Source organism: Hyperolius riggenbachi, chromosome 4, assembly GCF_040937935.1.
Source record: "Hyperolius riggenbachi isolate aHypRig1 chromosome 4, aHypRig1.pri, whole genome shotgun sequence".
Classification (NCBI taxonomy): domain Eukaryota; kingdom Metazoa; phylum Chordata; class Amphibia; order Anura; family Hyperoliidae; genus Hyperolius; species Hyperolius riggenbachi.
In genome coordinates this window covers 3,115,504-3,141,178 of record NC_090649.1, presented here as the reverse complement: position 1 = coordinate 3,141,178, position 25,675 = coordinate 3,115,504, and the positions used below count along the sequence as shown (strand labels likewise).

Genomic DNA, 25,675 nt, shown 5'->3' with positions numbered 1-25,675 from the left:
GGAGGAGGATCGTTCTGTAACGGCGCGGGCACAGGGCGGCTGCAGGGGGGACCGGAGGAGGATCGTTCTGTAACGGCGCGGGCACAGGGCGGCTGCAGGGGGGACCGGAGGAGGATCGTTCTGTAACGACGCGGGCACAGGGCGGCTGCAGGGGGGACCAGAGGAGGATCGTTCTGTAACGGCACGGGCACAGGGCGGCTGCTGGGGGGACCGGAGGAGGATCGTTCTGTAACGGCGCGGGCACAGGGCGGCTGCAGGGGGTACCGGAGGAGGATCGTTCTGTAACAACACGGGCACTGAGCGGCTGCAGGGGGGACCGGAGGAGGATCGTTCTGTAATGGCGCGGGCACAGGGCGGCTGCAGGGGGGACCGGAGGAGTATCGTTCTGTAACGGCGCGGGCACAGGGCGGCTGCAGGGGGGACCGGAGGAGGATCGTTCTGTAACGGCGCGGGCACAGGGCGGCTACAGGGGCTGGAAGAAGCTCCAGGTATGTAATTTTTTTTTTTTTTTTACAGTCTTTAGGTCCGCTTTAAAAAGGACTTCCGAAGCGAAAAAGCTAATCTTCCTTTGCCTCAGAAGTCCTTTAAAGGAAGATAACGAAGGTATATGGAAGAAGAAATATTTGAGGAAATTTTAGTGAACGTGTTTCCTGATTTATAATTGCAGCAAGTGTGATGAATGCAGCATAATACAAAGAAAGGCTGATCAGGATATTCTGGAGTCATCTCAGCCAAGTGAAAATGGTGGACTGTTAACAGTAAAAGCCTATACTCACCTCATATTTAGTGCCGACTCAGGCAAAGGACGTTGCGTTGTTGGGTTACAGTGCTTCATCCCCCCACATGCTTTGCAAACCCCCCCATTACTCCACCCTTAACCGAAACATCTGCAGCGAAAGGGCGGCTCCCTTCTAGGAAGGTTAGTAAGACACAGAGGAGGTTTCATGGGTGAATTTTATTAAAGCTCTGAGACATTTGGAGGTAGTCCTCTCCTTCCATCCAGAGCTTCTCCATATCATAACACAGACATGAACACAGCGTTTCCTGTCCATCGTGGCCCATTCTCATCCACACTGCCGTCTTGGCACTACAAGCGCTGGTGAAATCAGACATTTGGCAAAACAGACAAATAAAAATGTTGTATTCAGGACTTCACACACAGAGAGGAGAATGATGAGAGGAAGAGCATGACCAACCATGCAGAACGCACTCAGTCATCTCACACAACAACTGTGGTCCCACCAAATGCCGGCCAATGACCTCTAATAACAACATCCAAAGTCCAAACAGGAAGTACAAATACAGAAACGGGGAAAGAGGCAGAGTCTGAGGAGTTCCATGAAATTAGCGAGGACAGTGTTCCATCATCTCAGGTATGGGACAGAACCACACTGCACCAATCAGAAGCCAGTGGGCTCTGATATTGCCGCAATGGTTTGTATCCTGGAGTCGCAGAGACAGGAAGCAGGTCTGAGGAGAAGTATAAACAAGTATTTACCCAACCCTGGAAATTATTAAAATGACATCAAACAGCAACAGTCATCCAGAGACGAGAGCCATGAGGCCACATCTACAAAACACAAAACTCAGATTCCACATATATAATTGGGAGACCTCTAAGAATTAATGTTCCTTTGTTTGAATACCAGGTACAGCCCGAGTAATTCCACTTCATGAGTCAAAGGCTTGTCCGTTAGTTCATTACGCTGAACGTTCCATGTGCAAGGTGTCCTATCTGGAGCCCGGGTCGCGGAGAGGAGGGCGAGGTGGCCTATCTGGAACCCGGGTCGCGGAGAGGAGGGCAAGGTGGCCTATCTGGATCCCGGGTCGCGGAGAGGAGGGCAAGGTGGCCTATCTAGAACCCGGGTCGCGGAGAGGAGGGCAAGGTGGCCTATCTGGAGCCCGGGTCATAGAGAGGAGGGCAAGGTGGCCTATCTGGAACCCGGGTCGCGGAGAGGAGGGCGAGGTGGCCTATCTAGAACCCGGGTCGCGGAGAGGAGGGCAAGGTGGCCTATCTGGAACCCGGGTCGTGGAGAGGAGGGAGACGTTCACCAATTCCATTAGGGGAAGGATTTATCGAGAGTCATTTTTTCGTGATTGAGAAGAAAGTGCTACTGGCAAAGTGCTTTACAGAATCCAATACAAGCATCAAGTGCGACGGCCAATTTCCCCGTCGCTTTGTGTTGGAAGTGACTTTGGACAGAAGGGTCCAGATTGTCAGGTCACAGTCTCCAGGCATTTGGTACATTAGCCCTTTTGTACAGTTTAGTATTTAACGGAGCAGCAGAAGACGACCAGAACAGTGGCATCCCCTGTACTCTTTTACGAATATTCAGCACCTGCTAGGGTGCCATCTACTGGTTTCATGGCAAATGATCTCAGGGACAGAGAGAGTTAAGTGTCAGCTCCATGGCCAATCCAGTTCAAAGTCTCTGCTATTTGTACATGGTAAGGGAAAGGACGGTCCAGAATATTCTTTGCTCGGAACGTCTGGTTCCTGATGTCCTCTGAAGAAGATTCTTAGTCCCAGTTTTGAGGACAAAGGAGGCACATCTGCTAAAAATGAGGAGGATCTTATGGAGGATCTTATTGCTCCTCTGAAGTCCAAAGAATATGAAGAATGTAGATCAGCGGAGGGCGCAATGAGCTCTATTAGAACATTTTTCTTCTTCTCCTCAAGAGCTCTAATTTTGAGGTCTCCAAAATGGACGAGAAAGGTAGATCGTCCGATACAGCTGCATCCAGGCAGTTACAGGAACCCACAACCTGAAAAAAGAAAAAGCGTTAAGAAAAGGTGGTTTTCTGTTGATTATTTTAGTATAGAGGGGAGGTGGGAATAGGTCAAAAGGAGGTATAATACATAAAAGGACGAGGAAGCAGCATTGTTTTCAAGCTGATTTCAGGGCCACGTCAGGAGTGTGCCTAGATTCAGGGCCACGTCGGGAGTGCGCCTAGATTCAGGGCCACGTCGGGAGTGCGCCTAGATTCAGGGCTACGTCAGGAGAAGGCCTAGATTCAGGGCCACGTCGGGAGTGCGCCTAGATTCAGGGCCACGTCGGGAGTGCGCCTAGATTCAGGGCTACGCCAGGAGTGCGCCTAGATTCAGGGCTACGTCAGGAGTGCGCCTAGATTCAGGGCCACGTCAGGAGAAGGCCTAGATTCAGGGCTACGGCAGGAGAAGGCCTAGATTCAGGGCTACGTCAGGAGAGCGCCTAGATTCAGGGCTACGGCAGGAGAAGGCCTAGATTCAGGGCTACGTCAGGAGAAGGCCTAGATTCAGGGCCACGTCAGGAGGAGGCCTAGATTCAGGGCTACGTCAGGAGTGCGCCTAGATTCAGGGCTACGTCAGGAGTGCGCCTAGATTCAGGGCTACGCCAGGAGTGCGCCTAGATTCAGGGCTACGTCAGGAGTGCGCCTAGATTCAGGGCCACGTCGGGAGTGCGCCTAGATTCAGGGCCACGTCAGGAGAGCGCCTAGATTCAGGGCTACGTCAGGAGTGCGCCTAGATTCAGGGCCAGGTCAGGAGTGCGCCTAGATACAGGGCTACGTCAGGAGTGCGCCTAGATTCAGGGCTACGTCAGGAGAAGGCCTAGATTCAGGGCCAGGTCAGGAGTGCGCCTAGATTCGGGGCTACGTCAGGAGTGCGCCTAGATTCAGGGCCACGTCAGGAGTGCGCCTAGATTCAGGGCCACGTCAGGAGAGCGCCTAGATTCAGGGCCACGTCAGGAGAAGGCCTAGATTCAGGGCCACGTCAGGAGAGCGCCTAGATTCAGGGCCACGTCAGGAGTGCGCCTAGATTCAGGGCCACGTCAGGAGTGCGCCTAGATTCAGGGCCACGTCAGGAGAGCGCCTAGATTCAGGGCTACGTCAGGAGAAGGCCTAGATTCAGGGCCACGTCAGGAGTGCGCCTAGATTCAGGGCTACGTCAGGAGAAGGCCTAGATTCAGGGCCACGTCAGGAGAGCGCCTAGATTCAGGGCCACGTCAGGAGAGCGCCTAGATTCAGGGCCACGTCAGGAGAGCGCCTAGATTCAGGGCCACGTCAGGAGAAGGCCTAGGTTCAGGGCTACGTCAGGAGAAGGCCTAGATTCAGGGCCACGTCAGGAGTGCGCCTAGATTCAGGGCTACGTCAGGAGAAGGCCTAGATTCAGGGCCACGTCAGGAGAGCGCCTAGATTCAGGGCTACGTCAGGAGAAGGCCTAGATTCAGGGCCACGTCAGGAGTGCGCCTAGATTCAGGGCTACGTCAGGAGAAGGCCTAGATTCAGGGCCACGTCAGGAGTGCGCCTAGATTCAGGGCTACGTCAGGAGTGCGCCTAGATTCAGGGCCACGTCAGGAGTGCGCCTAGATTCAGGGCCACGTCAGGAGAGCGCCTAGATTCAGGGCTACGTCAGGAGTGCGCCTAGATTCAGGGCCACGTCAGGAGAGCGCCTAGATTCAGGGCCACGTCAGGAGAGCGCCTAGATTCAGGGCCACGCCAGGAGTGCGCCTAGATTCAGGGCTACGTCAGGAGAAGGCCTAGATTCAGGGTTACGTCAGGAGAAGGCCTAGATTCAGGGCTACGTCAGGAGTGCGCCTAGATTCAGGGCTACGTCAGGAGAAGGCCTAGATTCAGGGCCACGTCAGGAGTGCGCCTAGATTCAGGGCCACGTCAGGAGAAGGCCTAGATTCAGGGCCACGTCAGGAGTGCGCCTAGATTCAGGGCTACGTCAGGAGAAGGCCTAGATTCAGGGCCACGTCAGGAGTGCGCCTAGATTCAGGGCTACGTCAGGAGAGCGCCTAGATTCAGGGCTACGTCAGGAGTGCGCCTAGATTCAGGGCTACGTCAGGAGAAGGCCTAGATTCAGGGCCACGTCAGGAGTGCGCCTAGATTCAGGGCCACGTCAGGAGAGCGCCTAGATTCAGGGCCACGTCAGGAGAGCGCCTAGATTCAGGGCCACGCCAGGAGTGCGCCTAGATTCAGGGCTACGTCAGGAGAAGGCCTAGATTCAGGGTTACGTCAGGAGAAGGCCTAGATTCAGGGCTACGTCAGGAGTGCGCCTAGATTCAGGGCTACGTCAGGAGAAGGCCTAGATTCAGGGCCACGTCAGGAGTGCGCCTAGATTCAGGGCCACGTCAGGAGAAGGCCTAGATTCAGGGCCACGTCAGGAGTGCGCCTAGATTCAGGGCTACGTCAGGAGAAGGCCTAGATTCAGGGCCACGTCAGGAGTGCGCCTAGATTCAGGGCTACGTCAGGAGAGCGCCTAGATTCAGGGCCACGTCAGGAGTGCGCCTAGATTCAGGGCTACGTCAGGAGTGCGCCTAGATTCGGGGCTACGTCAGGAGAAGGCCTAGATTCAGGGCCACGTCAGGAGAAGGCCTAGATTCAGGGCCACGTCAGGAGAAGGCCTAGATTCAGGGCCACGTCAGGAGTGCGCCTAGATTCAGGGCTACGTCAGGAGTGCGCCTAGATTCAGGGCCACGTCAGGAGTGCGCCTAGATTCAGGGCTACGTCAGGAGTGCGCCTAGATTCGGGGCTACGTCAGGAGAAGGCCTAGATTCAGGGCTACGTCAGGAGTGCGCCTAGATTCAGGGCTACGTCAGGAGTGCGCCTAGATTCAGGGCTACGTCAGGAGAAGGCCTAGATTCAGGGCCACGTCAGGAGAGCGCCTAGATTCAGGGCTACGTCAGGAGAAGGCCTAGATTCAGGGCCACGTCAGGAGAGCGCCTAGATTCAGGGCCACGTCAGGAGAGCGCCTAGATTCAGGGCCACGTCAGGAGAGCGCCTAGATTCAGGGCCACGCCAGGAGTGCGCCTAGATTCAGGGCTACGTCAGGAGAAGGCCTAGATTCAGGGCCACGTCAGGAGTGCGCCTAGATTCAGGGCCACGTCAGGAGTGCGCCTAGATTCAGGGCTACGTCAGGAGTGCGCCTAGATTCAGGGCCACGTCAGGAGTGCGCCTAGATTCAGGGCCACGTCAGGAGTGCGCCTAGATTCAGGGCCACGTCAGGAGTGCGCCTAGATTCAGGGCTACGTCTGGAGAAGGCCTAGATTCAGGGCTACGTCAGGAGTGCGCCTAGATTCAGGGCCACGTCGGGAGTGCGCCTAGATTCAGGGCTACGTCAGGAGTGCGCCTAGATTCGGGGCTACGTCAGGAGTGCGCCTAGATTCAGGGCTACGTCAGGAGAGCGCCTAGATTCAGGGCCACGTCAGGAGAAGGCCTAGATTCAGGGCTACGTCAGGAGTGCGCCTAGATTCAGGGCCACGTCGGGAGTGCGCCTACATTCAGGGCTACGTCAGGAGTACGCCTAGATTCAGGGCTACGTCAGGAGTGCGCCTAGATTCAGGGCTACGTCAGGAGTACGCCTAGATTCAGGGCTACGTCAGGAGTGCGCCTAGATTCAGGGCTACGTCAGGAGTGCGCCTAGATTCAGGGCTACGTCAGGAGTGCGCCTAGATTCAGGGCTACGCCAGGAGTGCGCCTAGATTCAGGGCCACGTCAGGAGAAGGCCTAGATTCAGGGCTACGTCAGGAGAAGGACTAGATTCAGGGCTACGTCAGGAGTGCGCCTAGATTCAGGGCTACGTCAGGAGTGCGCCTAGATTCAGGGCTACGTCAGGAGTGCGCCTAGATTCAGGGCTACGTCAGGAGTGCGCCTAGATTCAGGGCTACGGCAGGAGTGCGCCTAGATTCAAGGCTACGGCAGGAGTGCGCCTAGATTCAGGGCTACGTCAGCCCTGAATCTAGGCCTTCTCCTGACGTAGCCCTGAATCTAGGCCTTCTCCTGACGTAGCCCTGAATCTAGGCCTTCTCTGGTCCTACGTCAGGAGAAGGCCTAGATTCAGGGCTACGTCAGGAGAAGGCCTAGATTCAGGGTTACGTCAGGAGAAGGCCTAGATTCAGGGCTACGTCAGGAGTGCGCCTAGATTCAGGGCTACGGCAGGAGTGCGCCTAGATTCAGGGCTACGGCAGGAGAAGGCCTAGATTCAGGGCTACGTCAGGAGAAGGCCTAGATTCAGGGCTACGTCAGGAGTGCGCCTAGATTCAGGGCCACGTCAGGAGTGCGCCTAGATTCAGGGCTACGTCAGGAGAAGGCCTAGATTCAGGGCCACGTCAGGAGTGCGCCTAGATTCAGGGCTACGTCAGGAGGAGGCCTAGATTCAGGGCTACGTCAGGAGAAGGCCTAGATTCAGGGCTACGTCAGGAGAAGGCCTAGATTCAGGGCCACGTCAGGAGTGCGCCTAGATTCAGGGCTACGTCAGGAGTGCGCCTAGATTCAGGGCTACATCAGGAGTGCGCCTAGATTCAGGGCTACGTCAGGAGTGCGCCTAGATTCAGGGCTACGTCAGGAGTGCGCCTAGATTCAGGGCTACGTCAGGAGAAGGCCTAGATTCAGGGCTACGTCAGGAGTGCGCCTAGATTCAGGGCTACGTCAGGAGTGCGCCTAGATTCAGGGCTACGCCAGGAGTGCGCCTAGATTCAGGGCTACGCCAGGAGTGCGCCTAGATTCAGGGCCACGTCAGGAGAAGGCCTAGATTCAGGGCTACGTCAGGAGTGCGCCTAGATTCAGGGCTACGTCAGGAGTGCGCCTAGATTCAGGGCTACGTCAGGAGTGCGCCTAGATTCAGGGCTACGTCAGGAGTGCGCCTAGATTCAGGGCTACGTCAGGAGTGCGCCTAGATTCAGGGCTACGCCAGGAGTGCGCCTAGATTCAGGGCTAGATCCTGGCCTATATTAGAAGGGCTAGATCAGGCATGGGCAAACTCGGCCCTCCAGCTGTTACGGAACTACAAGTCCCACAATGCATTTGCCTTTATGAGTCATGACTGTGGCTGTCAGACTCCTGCAATGCATTGTGGGACGTTGTAGTTCCTTAGCAGCTGGAGGGCCAAGTTTGCCCATCCCTGGGCTAGATTCAAACTAAGGCCCTGGGTCAAATGTGCCCCCCCCAAGTCTTTTTCACCGGCCCCCAAATACAAAATGTATAACTTATAGATGTGGCCCACTGCACCTTTAAATATTGGCAGTCTGCATATAGAATAGCAGTGCTGGCACCACCCATCCACATACTGTAGAAGCCAGTGAGCAGTAATTCCCTGGCTTCCAATCTAATTCCACATCAGGTGACGCTGCTGTCCAACTGCACAGCAGCTTGTCACCTGGGTATGCATCACTGTCTGGTGCACAAAGACGTTCTTCGGGTGCCGCATGACTGAATGGCTGCTGCTGCGAGTTCTCCTCGGGGCATGATTGGGTGGAATCAATACCTAGATTCAATGTAATGTTTTCTAACATCATTTTATGTATGTTCCGGCCCCTCAGCAGTCTGAAGTATGTTGACCCGGCCCTTGACTGAAAGAAATTGGGGACGCCCTGGCCTAGGTTCTGGTCTGTATTAGAAGGCCTAGATTCTGGTCTATATTAAGAGAAGACCTAAATTCAGGTTTGTATTCGGAGAAGGCCTAGATTCTGGTCTGTAGTAGGAGTAGGCCTAGATTCTGGCTTTCACTAGAAGATCTAGATTCTGGTCTGTATTAGGAGAAGGCCTAGATTCTGATCTATAGTAGGAGAAGGCCTAGATTCTGGTCTATAGTAGGAGAAGACCTAGATTCTGATCTGTAGTAGGAAAAGGCCTAGATTCTGGTCTGAGGCAGAAGGCGGCCTAGATTCTGGTCTGAGGCAGAAGGCGGCCTAGATTCTGGTCTGAGGCAGAAGGCGGCCTAGATTCTGGTCTGAGGCAGAAGGCGGCCTAGATTCTGGTCTGAGGCAGAAGGCGGCCTAGATTCTGGTCTGAGGCAGAAGGCGGCCTAGATTCTGGTCTGAGGCAGAAGGCGGCCTAGATTCTGGTCTGAGGCAGAAGGCGGCCTAGATTCTGGTCTGAGGCAGAAGGCGGCCTAGATTCTGGTCTGAGGCAGAAGGCGGCCTAGATTCTGGTCTGAGGCAGAAGGCGGCCTAGATTCTGGTCTGAGGCAGAAGGCGGCCTAGATTCTGGTCTGAGGCAGAAGAAGGCCTAGATTCTGGTCTGAGGCAGAAGAAGGCCTAGATTCTGGTCTGAGGCAGAAGAAGGCCTAGATTCTGGTCTGAGGCAGAAGAAGGCCTAGATTCTGGTCCGAGGCAGAAGAAGGCCTAGATTCTGGTCTGAGGCAGAAGAAGGCCTAGATTCTGGTCCGAGGCAGAAGAAGGCCTAGATTCTGGTCTGAGGCAGAAGAAGGCCTAGATTCTGGTCTGAGGCAGAAGAAGGCCTAGATTCTGGTCTGAGGCAGAAGAAGGCCTAGATTCAGGGCCACGTCAGGAGAAGGCCTAGATTCAGGGCCACGTCAGGAGAGCGCCTAGATTCAGGGCTACGTCAGGAGTGCGCCTAGATTCAGGGCTACGGCAGGAGAAGGCATAGATTCAGGGCTACGTCAGGAGAAGGCCTAGATTCAGGGCCACGTCAGGAGAAGGCCTAGATTCAGGGCCACGTCAGGAGTGCGCCTAGATTCAGGGCCACGTCAGGAGTGCGCCTAGATTCAGGGCCACGTCAGGAGTGCGCCTAGATTCAGGGCCACGTCAGGAGTGCGCCTAGATTCAGGGCCACGTCAGGAGTGCGCCTAGATTCAGGGCTACGTCAGGAGTGCGCCTAGATTCAGGGCTACGTCAGGAGTGCGCCTAGATTCAGGGCTACGTCAGGAGTGCGCCTAGATTCAGGGCTACGGCAGGAGAAGGCATAGATTCAGGGCTACGTCAGGAGAAGGCCTAGATTCAGGGCCACGTCAGGAGAAGGCCTAGATTCAGGGCCACGTCAGGAGTGCGCCTAGATTCAGGGCCACGTCAGGAGAAGGCATAGATTCAGGGCTACGTCAGGAGAAGGCCTAGATTCAGGGCCACGTCAGGAGAAGGCCTAGATTCAGGGCCACGTCAGGAGAGCGCCTAGATTCAGGGCCACGTCAGGAGTGCGCCTAGATTCAGGGCCACGTCAGGAGTGCGCCTAGATTCAGGGCCACGTCAGGAGTACGCCTAGATTCAGGGCTACGTCAGGAGTGCGCCTAGATTCAGGGCTACGTCAGGAGTGCGCCTAGATTCAGGGCTACGTCAGGAGAAGGCCTAGATTCAGGGCTACGTCAGGAGTACGCCTAGATTCAGGGCTACGTCAGGAGTGCGCCTAGATTCAGGGCTACGTCAGGAGTGCGCCTAGATTCAGGGCTACGTCAGGAGTGCGCCTAGATTCAGGGCTACGTCAGGAGTGCGCCTAGATTCAGGGCTACGTCAGGAGTGCGCCTAGATTCAGGGCTACGTCAGGAGTGCGCCTAGATTCAGGGCTACGTCAGGAGTGCGCCTAGATTCAGGGCTACGTCAGGAGTGCGCCTAGATTCAGGGCTACGGCAGGAGAAGGCATAGATTCAGGGCTACGTCAGGAGAAGGCCTAGATTCAGGGCCAGGTCAGGAGAAGGCCTAGATTCAGGGCCACGTCAGGAGAGCGCCTAGATTCAGGGCCACGTCAGGAGTGCGCCTAGATTCAGGGCCACGTCAGGAGTGCGCCTAGATTCAGGGCCACGTCAGGAGAGCGCCTAGATTCAGGGCCACGTCAGGAGTGCGCCTAGATTCAGGGCTACGTCAGGAGTGCGCCTAGATTCAGGGCTACGTCAGGAGTGCGCCTAGATTCAGGGCTACGTCAGGAGTGCGCCTAAATTCAGGGCTACGGCAGGAGTGCGCCTAGATTCAGGGCCACGTCAGGAGTGCGCCTAGATTCAGGGCCACGTCAGGAGTGCGCCTAGATTCAGGGCTACGTCAGGAGAAGGCCTAGATTCAGGGCTACGTCAGGAGAAGGCCTAGATTCAGGGCCACGTCAGGAGTGCGCCTAGATTCAGGGCCACGTCAGGAGAAGGCCTAGATTCAGGGTTACGTCAGGAGAAGGCCTAGATTCAGGGCTACGTCAGGAGTGCGCCTAGATTCAGGGCTACGGCAGGAGTGCGCCTAGATTCAGGGCTACGGCAGGAGAAGGCCTAGATTCAGGGCTACGTCAGGAGAAGGCCTAGATACAGGGCTACGTCAGGAGTGCGCCTAGATTCAGGGCCACGTCAGGAGTGCGCCTAGATTCAGGGCTACGTCAGGAGAAGGCCTAGATTCAGGGCCACGTCAGGAGTGCGCCTAGATTCAGGGCTACGTCAGGAGGAGGCCTAGATTCAGGGCTACGTCAGGAGAAGGCCTAGATTCAGGGCTACGTCAGGAGAAGGCCTAGATTCAGGGCTACGTCAGGAGAAGGCCTAGATTCAGGGCCACGTCAGGAGTGCGCCTAGATTCAGGGCTACGTCAGGAGTGCGCCTAGATTCAGGGCTACGTCAGGAGTGCGCCTAGATTCAGGGCTACGTCAGGAGTGCGCCTAGATTCAGGGCTACGTCAGGAGTGCGCCTAGATTCAGGGCTACGTCAGGAGTGCGCCTAGATTCAGGGCTACGTCAGGAGAAGGCCTAGATTCAGGGCTACGTCAGGAGTGCGCCTAGATTCAGGGCTACGTCAGGAGTGCGCCTAGATTCAGGGCTACGCCAGGAGTGCGCCTAGATTCAGGGCCACGTCAGGAGAAGGCCTAGATTCAGGGCCACGTCAGGAGAAGGACTAGATTCAGGGCTACGTCAGGAGTGCGCCTAGATTTAGGGCTACGTCAGGAGTGCGCCTAGATTCAGGGCTACGTCAGGAGTGCGCCTAGATTCAGGGCTACGTCAGGAGTGCGCCTAGATTCAGGGCTACGGCAGGAGTGCGCCTAGATTCAGGGCTACGGCAGGAGTGCGCCTAGATTCAGGGCTACGTCAGGAGAAGGCCTAGATTCAGGGCTACGTCAGGAGAAGGCCTAGATTCAGGGCTATGTCAGGAGAAGGCCTAGATTCAGGGCTACGTCAGGAGAAGGCCTAGATTCAGGGTTACGTCAGGAGAAGGCCTAGATTCAGGGCTACGTCAGGAGTGCGCCTAGATTCAGGGCTAAGGCAGGAGTGCGCCTAGATTCAGGGCTACGGCAGGAGAAGGCCTAGATTCAGGGCTACGTCAGGAGAAGGCCTAGATTCAGGGCTACGTCAGGAGTGCGCCTAGATTCAGGGCCACGTCAGGAGTGCGCCTAGATTCAGGGCTACGTCAGGAGAAGGCCTAGATTCAGGGCCACGTCAGGAGTGCGCCTAGATTCAGGGCTACGTCAGGAGGAGGCCTAGATTCAGGGCTACGTCAGGAGGAGGCCTAGATTCAGGGCTACGTCAGGAGAAGGCCTAGATTCAGGGCCACGTCAGGAGTGCGCCTAGATTCAGGGCTACGTCAGGAGTGCGCCTAGATTCAGGGCTACGTCAGGAGTGCGCCTAGATTCAGGGCTACGTCAGGAGTGCGCCTAGATTCAGGGCTACGTCAGGAGTGCGCCTAGATTTAGGGCTACGTCAGGAGAAGGCCTAGATTCAGGGCTACGTCAGGAGTGCGCCTAGATTCAGGGCTACGTCAGGAGTGCGCCTAGATTCAGGGCTACGCCAGGAGTGCGCCTAGATTCAGGGCTACGCCAGGAGTGCGCCTAGATTCAGGGCCACGTCAGGAGAAGGCCTAGATTCAGGGCTACGTCAGGAGAAGGCCTAGATTCAGGGCTACGTCAGGAGTGCGCCTAGATTCAGGGCTACGTCAGGAGTGCGCCTAGATTCAGGGCTACGTCAGGAGTGCGCCTAGATTCAGGGCTACGTCAGGAGTGCGCCTAGATTCAGGGCTACGTCAGGAGTGCGCCTAGATTCAGGGCTACGCCAGGAGTGCGCCTAGATTCAGGGCTAGATCCTGGCCTATATTAGAAGGGCTAGATCAGGCATGGGCAAACTCGGCCCTCCAGCTGTTACGGAACTACAAGTCCCACAATGCATTTGCCTTTATGAGTCATGACTGTGGCTGTCAGACTCCTGCAATGCATTGTGGGACGTTGTAGTTCCTTAGCAGCTGGAGGGCCAAGTTTGCCCATCCCTGGGCTAGATTCAAACTAAGGCCCTGGGTCAAATGTGCCCCCCCCAAGTCTTTTTCACCGGCCCCCAAATACAAAATGTATAACTTATAGATGTGGCCCACTGCACCTTTAAATATTGGCAGTCTGCATATAGAATAGCAGTGCTGGCACCACCCATCCACATACTGTAGAAGCCAGTGAGCAGTAATTCCCTGGCTTCCAATCTAATTCCACATCAGGTGACGCTGCTGTCCAACTGCACAGCAGCTTGTCACCTGGGTATGCATCACTGTCTGGTGCACAAAGACGTTCTTCGGGTGCCGCATGACTGAATGGCTGCTGCTGCGAGTTCTCCTCGGGGCATGATTGGGTGGAATCAATACCTAGATTCAATGTAATGTTTTCTAACATCATTTTATGTATGTTCCGGCCCCTCAGCAGTCTGAAGTATGTTGACCCGGCCCTTGACTGAAAGAAATTGGGGACGCCCTGGCCTAGGTTCTGGTCTGTATTAGAAGGCCTAGATTCTGGTCTATATTAAGAGAAGACCTAAATTCAGGTTTGTATTCGGAGAAGGCCTAGATTCTGGTCTGTAGTAGGAGTAGGCCTAGATTCTGGCTTTCACTAGAAGATCTAGATTCTGGTCTGTATTAGGAGAAGGCCTAGATTCTGATCTATAGTAGGAGAAGGCCTAGATTCTGGTCTATAGTAGGAGAAGACCTAGATTCTGATCTGTAGTAGGAAAAGGCCTAGATTCTGGTCTGAGGCAGAAGGCGGCCTAGATTCTGGTCTGAGGCAGAAGGCGGCCTAGATTCTGGTCTGAGGCAGAAGGCGGCCTAGATTCTGGTCTGAGGCAGAAGGCGGCCTAGATTCTGGTCTGAGGCAGAAGGCGGCCTAGATTCTGGTCTGAGGCAGAAGGCGGCCTAGATTCTGGTCTGAGGCAGAAGGCGGCCTAGATTCTGGTCTGAGGCAGAAGGCGGCCTAGATTCTGGTCTGAGGCAGAAGGCGGCCTAGATTCTGGTCTGAGGCAGAAGGCGGCCTAGATTCTGGTCTGAGGCAGAAGGCGGCCTAGATTCTGGTCTGAGGCAGAAGGCGGCCTAGATTCTGGTCTGAGGCAGAAGAAGGCCTAGATTCTGGTCTGAGGCAGAAGAAGGCCTAGATTCTGGTCTGAGGCAGAAGAAGGCCTAGATTCTGGTCCGAGGCAGAAGAAGGCCTAGATTCTGGTCTGAGGCAGAAGAAGGCCTAGATTCTGGTCCGAGGCAGAATAAGGCCTAGATTCTGGTCCGAGGCAGAAGAAGGCCTAGATTCTGGTCTGAGGCAGAAGAAGGCCTAGATTCTGGTCTGAGGCAGAAGAAGGCCTAGATTCTGGTCTGAGGCAGAAGAAGGCCTAGATTCTGGTCTGAGGCAGAAGAAGGCCTAGATTCTGGTCTGAGGCAGAAGAAGGCCTAGATTCTGGTCTGAGGCAGAAGAAGGCCTAGATTCTGGTCTGAGGCAGAAGAAGGCCTAGATTCTGGTCTGTAGTAGAAGGCCAAGATTCTGGTCTGTAGCAGAAGAAAGCCTAGATTCTGGTCTGTAGCAGAAGAAAGCCTAGATTCTGGTCTTTAGTAGGCGAAGGCCAAAATTCTGGTTAGTAGGAGAAGGTCTAGATCAGGGGTCCCCAAACGTTTTGGGTCGAGGGCCGGGTCAACATATTTCAGACTGCTGGGGGCCGGAGTATACATAACATGATGTAGAAGTCTTTGTGCACCAGACAGTGAAGCATACCCAGGTGACAACCTGCAGTCCAATTGGACAGCAGTGTCACCGACCTGATGTGGAATTTGATTGGAAACCAGCGAATTACTGCTATCTGGCTTCATTCTATATGCGGACCACCAATATTTAAAAGTGTAGCTGACCACATCTATAATACGAATTACATCAGGCACTTACCTTAACGTCCATTGCGTTCTGCTATATGCGCATAACCTGGGCGCGACACATAAGGGGAGGACAGGCGATGGGGGCAATGGGAAGCCTCCTCATGGCGCCCCTGGATAGTGCTGTATAGCATGAACTAATTCCCGCAGGGCAATTGCTTTGCGGTTTTTGGTTTTTGACCCTGCATATTTAGGCATGCGAAAGCAAATGCATATTTGCATGAGCAATGTCTCGTGATTAGCCAATAGGCCAAATTTGCAGAGCCAGATTTGTCAGGTCCACTTGGTTGATGCACACATTTCCTCTCTGTTGTAATTAGCATTGCATTTTCTTTTCTTTGGAGGCAAGTGGTGAGTGGCTTGTTTTAGGAGGTGAGAGCCCTGGAGCAGGCTATTTGCGCCTGTCCTCCCCTTATGTGTCGCGCCCAGGTCATGCGCATATAGCAGAACGCAATGGACGTTAAGGTAAGTGCCTGTTTTTAATCTTGGGAGGTGTGTGCGGGCGGCTCTTCCCGGCGCTGGCCACGCTGGGGAGATCGCCTGCACCGCCCAGCCTCCCCCTCCGCGGTGCCGCTGTGTGGGTTCCAGGCGGTGAGAGAGCCTGGGACCCCTGCGGCCCCCCGGTTGTATGGGGGCAATGGGAAGCCTCCTCGTGGCGCCCCTGGATAGTGCTATGTAGCATGAACTAATTCCCGCAGGGCGATTGTTTTGCGGTTTTGGTTTTTGACCCTGCATATTTAGGCATGCGAAAGCAAATGCATATTTGCATGAGCAATGTCTCGTGATTAGCCAATAGGCCAAATTTGCAAAGCCAGATTTGTCAGGTTCACTTGGTTGATGCACACATTTTCTCTCTGTTGTAATTACCACATCTATAATACATTCTGTGTGTGTGTGGGGGGGGGGGGGGGGGGGGAGCGGTAAAAAAGCCTCAGGGGGCCACATTCGGCCAACTGGTCTAGATTCTGGTCAATACTAGAAGGCCTAGATTCTCGTCTGTATTAGGAGAAGGCCTAGAATGATCCTGGTCTATATTAGGGGGCGGTCTAGATTCTGATCTGTATTAAGAGAAGGTCTGGATTCTGGTCTGTATTACAAGAAGGTCTGGATTCTGGTCTGTATTAGGAGAAGGTCTAGAATGATCCTGGTCTATATTAGGGGGCGGTCTAGATTCTGATCTGTATTAAGAGAAGGCCTAGAATGATCCTGGTCTATATTAGGGGGAGGTCTAGATTCTGATCTGTATTAAGAGAAGGTCTAGAATGATCCTGGTCTATATTAGGGGGCGGTCTAGATTCTGATCTGTATTAGGAGAAGGTCTGGATTCTGGTCTGTATTAGGAGAAGGTCTAGAATGATCCTGGTCTATATTAGGGGGCGGTCTAGATTCTGATCTGTATTAGGAGAAGGTCTAGAATGATCCTGGTCTATATTAGGGGGCGGTCTAGATTCTGATCTGTATTAGGAGAAGGTCTGGATTCTGGTCTGTATTAGGAGAAGGTCTAGAATGATCCTGGTCTATATTAGGGGGCGGTCTAGATTCTGATCTGTATTAGGAGAAGGTCTAGAATGATCCTGGTCTATATTAGGGGGTGGTCTAGATTCTGATCTGTATTAGGAGAAGGTCTGGATTTTGGTCTGTATTAGGAGAAGGCCTAGAATGATCCTGTGCTATATTAGGGGACGGTCTAGATCAGGAATGGGCAAACTTGGCCCTCCAGCTGTTATGGAACTACAAGTCCCACAATGCATTGCAGGAGTCTGACAGCCACAGTCATGACTCATAAAGGCAAATGCATTGTGGGACTTGTAGTTCCGTAACAGCTGGAGGGCCAAGTTTGCCCATGCCTGGTCTAGATTCTGGTCTGTATTAGGAGAAGGTATGGATTCTGGTCTGTATTATTATTAGACCTGCAGACAATGGTACTCACAGTGTTAGGAGTTCTGCCGCTGCGGCTCCGGGTACACAGCACCTCCAGCAGACGGCTGTATGTTAATGACCTCTTCCCCTGCAGAACACAAAGAGATGTGACATCATATAGACCTCCCTCACCTGGCTCCACCCCTACCACATCATATAGACCTCCCGCACCTGGCTCCACCCCTACCACATCTTATAGACGTCCTCACCTGGCTCCACCCCTACCACATCATATAGACCTCCCTCACCTGGCTCCACCCCTACCACATCATATAGACCTCCCTCACCTGGCTCCACCCCTACCACATCATATAGACCTCCCTCACCTGGCTCCACCCCTACCACATCATATAGACCTCCCTCACCTGGCTCCACCCCTACCACATCATATAGACCTCCCTCACCTGGATCCACCCCTACCACATCTTATAGACGTCCTCACCTGGCTCCACCCCTACCACATCATATAGACCTCCCTCACCTGGCTCCACCCCTACCACATCATATAGACGTCCCTCACCTGGCTCCACCCTTACCACATCATATAGACGTCCTTCACCTGGCTCCACCCTTACCACATCATATAGACCTCCCTCACCTGGCTCCACCCCTACCACATCATATAGACCTCCCTCACCTGGATCCACCCCTACCACATCATATAGACGTCCTTCACCTGGCTCCACCCCTACCACATCATATAGACCTCCCTCACCTGGCTCCACCCCTACCACATCATATAGACGTCCTTCACCCAGCTCCACCCCTGCCGTCACCACACTCACCATCCTCAGCCCGGATCTGGGCCTCCAAGTCCTCGGGGTTCACACACTTGTAGGACTCATCCTCCTCTGGAGGCTTACAGCGTCCACAGCAGAAACAGCAACAGCAGAAGCAGCAACAGCAGGTCACCAGGCTGCAGAAGATCACCAGACCCTGCAACACAAACGTGCAACACGTTCTATTACTGTACAGCCAGAACTTTATAATAAGATCGCCAGACCCTGCAACACGTTATATTACTGTACAGCCAGATTATAATAAGATCACCAGAGCCTGCAATGTAATCAATGTTTCAGCAGAAGACTATATGCAGAGTTCTCCCTTAAGACATATACAGGTCCTCCTCAAAAAAATTAGCATATTGTGATCAAGTTCATTATTTTCTGTAATGTACTGATAAACATTAGACTTTCATATATTTTAGATTCATTACATACAGCTGAAGTAGTTCAAGCCTTTTATTGTTTTAATATTGATGATTTTGGCATTCAGCTCATGAAAACCCCAAATTCCTATCTCAAAAAATTAGCATATCATGAAAAGGTTCTCTAAACGAGCTATTAACCTAATCACCTGAATCAACGAGTTAACTCTAAACACCTGCAAAAGATTCCTGAGGCTTTTAAAAACTCCCAGCCTGGTTCATTACTCAAAACCGCAATCATGGGTAAGACTGCCGACCTGACTGCTGTCCAGAAGGCCATCATTGACACCCTCAAGCAAGAAGGTAAGACACAGAAAGAAATTTCTGAAGGAATAGGCTGTTCCCAGAGTGCTGTATCAAGGCTCCTCAGTGGGAAGTCTGTGGGAAGGAAAAAGTGTGGCAGAAAACGCTGCACAACGAGAAGAGGTGACCGGACTCTGAGGAAGATTGTGGAGAAGGAGCGATTCCAGACCTTGGGGGACCTGCGGAAGCCGTGGACTGAGTCTGGAGTAGAAACATCCAGAACCACCGTGTACAGGTGTGTGCAGGAAATGGGCTACAGGTGCCGCATTCCCCAGGTCAAGCCACTTTTGAACCAGAAACAGCGGCAGAAGCGCCTGACCTGGGCTACAGAGAAGCAGCACTGGACTGTTGCTCAGTGGTCCAAAGTGCTTTTTTCGGATGAAAGCAACTTCTACATGTCATTCAGAAATCAAGGTGCCAGAGTCTGGAGGAAGACTGGGGAGAGGGAAATGCCAAAATGCCTGAAGTCCAGTGTCAAGTACCCACAGTCAGTGATGGTCTGGGGTGCCATGTCAGCTGCTGGTGTTGGTCCACTGTGTTTTATCAAGGGCAGGGTCAATGCAGCTAGCTATCAGGAGATTTTGGAGCACTTCATGCTTCCATCCGCTGAAAAGCTTTATGGAGATGAAGATTTCATTTTTCAGCACGACCTGGCACCTGCTCACAGTGCCAAAATCACTGGTAAATGGTTTACTGACCATGGTATTACTGTGCTCAATTGGCCTGCCAACTCTCCTGACCTGAACCCCATAGAGAATCTGTGGGATATTGGGAAGAGAAAGTTGAGAGACGCAAGACCCAACACTCTGGATGAGCTTAAGGCCGCTATGGAAGCATCCTGGGCCTCCATAACACCTGAGCAGTGCCACAGGCTGATTGCCTCCATGCCACGCCACATTGAAGCAGTCATTTCTGCAAAAGGATTCCCGACCAAGTATTGAGTGCATAACTGAACATAATTATTTGAAGGTTGACTTTTTTTGTTTTAAAAACACTTTTCTTTTATTGGTCGGATGAAAAATGCTAATATTTGGAGATAGGAAATTTGGGTTTTCATGAGCTGTATGCCAAAATCATCAATATTAAAACAATAAAAGGCTTGAACTACTTTAGTTGTGTGTAATGAATCTAAAATATATGAAAGTTTAATGTTTATCAGTACATTACAGAAAATAATGACCTTTATCACAATATGCTAATTTTTTGAGAAGGACCTGCATTCTAGAGAAACTAATTTGAGTGAAACATCTGGCTTGTCAGAAGTAAGGTCAGCTCTCCATGTCTCATGAAATCTCAGGTCACTTGTCACAGAAACCCACATCATAGTATTTGGGGGGGGGGGGGGGGTACTGGCACGCTCTGTGGATGGTACATCCGTCATAAAAGCTAACAGAAGGCTCACAAGGTAATGGACACTTCTAATCCACCCACAGTGGGATGTGACTAATAAACACTCTGCTCGCTGCTGCCTCATAATATACTATTCTATTCCTACTTCCTGTAACCAAGATGACTGCTTAAAGGGATACTGAGCACCTTTTAGAAGCACATTTTGCACTTACCTGGGGCTTCCACCAGCCCACTGCAGGCTGCGAGTTCCCCCAGCGAGGTCACACCCACGAGAGTCTTGCGCATGCACGGTTCAGAGTTAGAGAACTGCACAGGACCGTCACGCTGGCCAGAGTGATGACGCGTAACCTGCGTGGCGGGGTCGCATACTGGCGACTTCAGGCCGAAGTCGCTGAATAACGGAGCTGCCAGCGGGACAAGGAGGAGCCAGGAGGACGCAGAGGGACCTCGCGACTACTACGCTGGAGGAAGCCCCAGGTAAGTGTAAATTGTGTTTTTAAAAAAGGGGCTTGGTATCTCTTTAACCACTTTGTCCTCCTTGACGTATAAAAACGTCAAGGAGGACAGGCGCGCTCCCGCGGCCGATCGCGTGCGTGCACGCGCACTCCCGGCCGCGGAGTCGGTAGCTACGGAATCAATTTTTTGGGCTATGGAGCCCGATCATTGATTCCTCTCCCCCGCTGAAAAAGCGACAGCTTCTCTCGGAAGCTTCACTTTTTCTGAAGCTATGTCCCTCTAAGCGTACACTGTACGCTTAGAGTGACGTCATGTAAAAAAAAATTGAGATTGCCATCTTGTGGCCAAAAAGTAAAACTACAAGTAAATTCCCAAAAACATTACAATACACCAATATTTCCCCAAATAAAACACTTTTATATCCCACCCTCCCAAAAATGCCCACATAAAATGTTTAATAAAAAAAAACAAAAAAAACATTACTATAAAAAAAAAACAAACACATAAATATTTACCTAAGGGTCTAAACTTTTTAAATATCTATGTAAAGGTGAAATATTTCTCTCTATTTTTTTTTATAAGCTTGTAAATAGTGATGGATGCAAAACGGAAAAAATGCTCTTTTATTTCCAAATAAAATATTGTCGCCATACATTGTGATAGGGACATAATTTAAACGGTGAAATAACCGGGACATATGGGCAAATACAAAACGTGAGTTTTAATTATGGAGGCATGTATTATTTTAAAACTATAATGGCCGAAAACTGACAAATGAATTTTTTCATTTTTTTTCTTATTCTTCCTGTTAAAATGCATTTACAGTAAAGTGGCTCTTAGTAAAATGTACCCCCCAAAGAAGCCTAATTGGTGGTGGAAAAAACAAGATATAGATCAGTTCATTGTGATAAGTAGTGATAAAGTTATAGGCTAATAATTGGGAGGTGAAAATTGCTCGGATGCATAAGCTGAAAACGACTGAGATGTTAAGTGGTTAACCTCCCAGGTGTTCCATTTCCCCAGGATTCCTCGGCAAAAAAGTCATCCAATTCATTTTCATAAACTTTTTCCTGTAACTTGTCAAAATGTGTCAAGCAAGGATCTAGTATACAGTGCAGGAGAGTATTACTGTGTATGCATGCCAATACTGGTCACAGCATGTTTTGTATTGACGTGTATATCCGTCAATACTGCTAGGGAGGTTAAAGGATACCCGAAGTGACATGTGACATGAGACAGACATGGGTATATGTACAGTGCCGAGCACACACATATCTAGGCTGTGTTCCTTTTTTTCTTTCTCTGCCTGAAAGAGGTAAATATCAGGTATGTAAGTGGCTGACTCAGACAGGAAGTGACTACAGTGTGACCCTCACTGATAAGAAATTCCAACTATAAAACACTTTCCTAGCAGAAAATGGCTTCTGAGAGCAGGAAAGAGAAGATAAAAAGGGGAATCTCTTATTAGTGAGGGTCACACTGTAGTCACTTCCTGTCTGAGTCAGGATTGAGTCAGCCACTTACATACCTGATATTTACCTCTTTCAGGCAGAGAAAGAAAAAAAGGAACACAGCCTAGCCGAGGTCATCGTGTCACAGGTCACCTTGGGTATCCTTTAAAGGATACCAGAGCCTAGAAAACAGGGGAAGCAGGCATATTGTCACCTGTGCCAACGCCTACCACTCCCCCCGTTCTCTCTGCCCCCCGCATTGCACCTCAAAGCCCCTCGGGGTCTTCTAAGATGCTGGAATCGGGGGTGACTGCACAGGCCAAGCTGGCCGTGGATGGGAGCACACTGCGCATGTCACTACACCAGGCGCATGACGTCATACGCATGCGCAGTGCGCTCCCGGGCCAGCCTCTGCACAGTCACCACGACTCCGGGAGCTTAGAAGACGACCCCGGGGGCTTTGAGGTGCAATACGGGGGAGCGGCATTCATCTGCACAGGTGACAGGATATGCCTGATCCCTCCGTTTGCCATGTTTTTTTCGGCTCTGGTATCCTTTAATGAATGCCTTGTATTGCTGATGCTGCGTCTGACGGTCTGTGTATCTGCTGATGCTGCGTCTGACGGTCTGTGTATCTGCTGATGCTGCGTCTGACGGTCTGTGTATTGCTGATGCTGCGTCTGACGGTCTGTGTATCTGCTGATGCTGCGTCGGACGGTCTGTGTATCTGCTGATGCTGCGTCTGACGGTCTGTGCATCTGCTGATGCTGCATCTGACGGTCTGTGTATCTGCTGATGCTGCGTCTGACGGTCTGTGTATTGCTGATGCTGCGTCTGACGGTCTGTGTATCTGCTGATGCTGCGTCGGACGGTCTGCGTATTGCTGATGCTGCGTCTGACGGTCTGTGTATTGCTGATGCTGCGCCTGACGGTCTGTGTATCTGCTGATGCTGCGTCTGACGGTCTGTGTATCTGCTGATGCTGCGTCTGACGGTCTGTGCATCTGCTGATGCTGCGTCTGACGGTCTGTGTATCTGCTGATGCTGCGTCTGACGGTCTGTGTATCTGCTGATGCTGCGTCTGACGGTCTGTGTATCTGCTGATGCTGCGTCTGACGGTCTGTGTATCTGCTGATGCTGCGTCTGACGGTCTGTGTATCTGCTGATGCTGCGCCTGACGGTCTGTGCATCTGCTGATGCTGCATCTGACGGTCTGCGTATCTGCTGATGCTGCGTCTGACGGTCTGTGTATCTGCTGATGCTGCGCCTGACGGTCTGTGCATCTGCTGATGCTGCGTCTGACGGTCTGTGTATCTGCTGATGCTGCATCTGACGGTCTGCGTATCTGCTGATGCTGCATCTGACGGTCTGCGTATCTGCTGATGCTGCGTCTGACGGTCTGTGTATCTGCTGATGCTGCATCTGACGGTCTGTGCATCTGCTGATGCTGCGTCTGACGGTCTGTGTATCTGCTGATGCTGCGCCTGACGGTCTGTGTATTGCTGATGCTGCATCTGACGGTCTGTGTATCTGCTGATGCTGCGTCTGACGGTCTGTGTATTGCTGATGCTGCGTCTGACGGTCTGTGTATCTGCTGATGCTGCGTCTGACGGTCTGTGTATTGCTGATGCTGCGTCTGACGGTCTGTGTATCTGCTGATGCTGCGTCTGATGGCCTGTGTATCTGCTGATGCTGCGCCTGACGGTCTGTGTATCTGCTGATGCTGCGTCTGACGGTCTGCGTATCTGCTGATGCTGCGCCTGACGGTCTGTGTATCTGCTGATGCTGCGCCTGACGGTCTGTATATCTGCTGATGCTGCGTCTGACGGTCTGTGTATCTGCTGATGCTGCGTCTGACGGTCTGTGTATTGCTGATGCTGCGTCTGACGGTCTGTGTATCTGCTGATGCTGCGTCTGACGGTCTGTGTATTGCTGATGCTGCATCTGACGGCCTGTGTATTGCTGATGCTGCGTCTGACGGTCTGCGTATCTGCTGATGCTGCGTCTGACGGTCTGCATATCTGCTGATGCTGCGTCTGACGGTCTGTGTATTGCTGATGCTGCATCTGACGGCCTGTGTATTGCTGATGCTGCGTCTGACGGTCTGTGCATCTGCTGATGCTGCATCTGACGGTCTGCGTATCTGCTGATGCTGCGTCTGACGGTCTGTGCATCTGCTGATGCTGCGTCTGACGGTCTGTGTATCTGCTGATGCTGCGTCTGACGGTCTGTGTATCTGCTGATGCTGCGTCTGACGGTCTGTGTATCTGCTGATGCTGCGTCTGACGGTCTGTGTATCTGCTGATGCTGCGTCTGACGGTCTGTGTATCTGCTGATGCTGCGCCTGACGGTCTGTGCATCTGCTGATGCTGCGTCTGACGGTCTGTGTATCTGCTGATGCTGCATCTGACGGTCTGCGTATCTGCTGATGCTGCATCTGACGGTCTGCGTATCTGCTGATGCTGCGTCTGACGGTCTGTGTATCTGCTGATGCTGCATCTGACGGTCTGTGCATCTGCTGATGCTGCGTCTGACGGTCTGTGTATCTGCTGATGCTGCGCCTGACGGTCTGTGTATTGCTGATGCTGCATCTGACGGTCTGTGTATCTGCTGATGCTGCGTCTGACGGTCTGTGTATTGCTGATGCTGCGTCTGACGGTCTGTGTATCTGCTGATGCTGCGTCTGACGGTCTGTGTATTGCTGATGCTGCGTCTGACGGTCTGTGTATCTGCTGATGCTGCGTCTGATGGTCTGTGCATCTGCTGATGCTGCGTCTGACGGTCTGTGTATCTGCTGATGCTGCGTCTGACGGTCTGTGTATTGCTGATGCTGCGTCTGACGGTCTGCGTATTGCTGATGCTGCGTCTGACGGTCTGTGCATCTGCTGATGCTGCGTCTGACGGTCTGTGTATCTGCTGATGCTGCGTCTGACGGTCTGTGTATCTGCTGATGCTGCGTCTGACGGTCTGTGTATCTGCTGATGCTGCGTCTGACGGTCTGCGTATCTGCTGATGCTGCGCCTGACGGTCTGTGCATCTGCTGATGCTGCGCCTGACGGTCTGTGTATCTGCTGATGCTGCATCTGACGGTCTGTGTATCTGCTGATGCTGCATCTGACGGTCTGTGTATCTGCTGATGCTGCGTCTGACGGTCTGTGTATTGCTGATGCTGCGTCTGACGGTCTGTGTATCTGCTGATGCTGCGTCTGACGGTCTGTGTATCTGCTGATGCTGCGCCTGACGGTCTGTGCATCTGCTGATGCTGCGCCTGACGGTCTGTGTATCTGCTGATGCTGCATCTGACGGTCTGTGTATCTGCTGATGCTGCATCTGACGGTCTGTGTATCTGCTGATGCTGCGTCTGACGGTCTGTGTATTGCTGATGCTGCGTCTGACGGTCTGTGTATCTGCTGATGCTGCGTCTGACGGTCTGTGTATTGCTGATGCTGCATCTGACGGCCTGTGTATTGCTGATGCTGCGTCTGACGGTCTGTGTATCTGCTGATGCTGCGTCTGACGGTCTGTGTATCTGCTGATGCTGCGTCTGACGGTCTGCGTATCTGCTGATGCTGCGTCTGACGGTCTGTGTATCTGCTGATGCTGCGTCTGACGGTCTGTGTATTGCTGATGCTGCGTCTGACGGTCTGTGTATCTGCTGATGCTGCGTCGGACGGTCTGTGTATCTGCTGATGCTGCGTCTGACGGTGTGCGTATCTGCTGATGCTGCGTCTGACGGTCTGTGTATCTGCTGATGCTGCGTCTGACGGTCTGTGTATCTGCTGATGCTGCGTCTGACGGTCTGTGTATCTGCTGATGCTGCGTCTGACGGTCTGTGTATCTGCTGATGCTGCGTCTGACGGTCTGTGTATCTGCTGATGCTGCGTCTGACGGTCTGCGTATCTGCTGATGCTGCGCCTGACGGTCTGTGCATCTGCTGATGCTGCGTCTGACGGTCTGTGTATCTGCTGATGCTGCGTCTGACGGTCTGTGTATCTGCTGATGCTGCGTCTGACGGTCTGTGTATCTGCTGATGCTGCGTCTGACGGTCTGTGTATCTGCTGATGCTGCGTCTGACGGTCTGTGTATCTGCTGATGCTGCGCCTGACGGTCTGTGCATCTGCTGATGCTGCGTCTGACGGTCTGTGTATTGCTGATGCTGCGT

The 25,675-nt window shown here is 52.8% G+C and overlaps 1 protein-coding gene across 2 annotated transcripts in view; it reads right to left on the bottom strand.

Annotated features, from left to right (window-relative positions):
• Positions 1 to 936: 936 nt before the first annotated feature.
• Positions 937 to 25,675, bottom strand: part of DNAJC5G (DnaJ heat shock protein family (Hsp40) member C5 gamma) — a 58,086-nt gene continuing 33,347 nt past the window's right edge. For both annotated transcript variants that reach the window (XM_068279811.1, XM_068279813.1), the window contains exons 4-6: positions 17,533 to 17,683; positions 16,758 to 16,835; positions 937 to 2,766 (exon numbers count right to left, since the gene is read on the bottom strand). In XM_068279811.1, the coding sequence (XP_068135912.1) occupies positions 16,762 to 16,835; positions 17,533 to 17,683 (225 nt within the window). In that variant the 3' untranslated portion in view covers positions 937 to 2,766; positions 16,758 to 16,761. The remainder of the gene's footprint in view (positions 2,767 to 16,757; positions 16,836 to 17,532; positions 17,684 to 25,675) is intronic.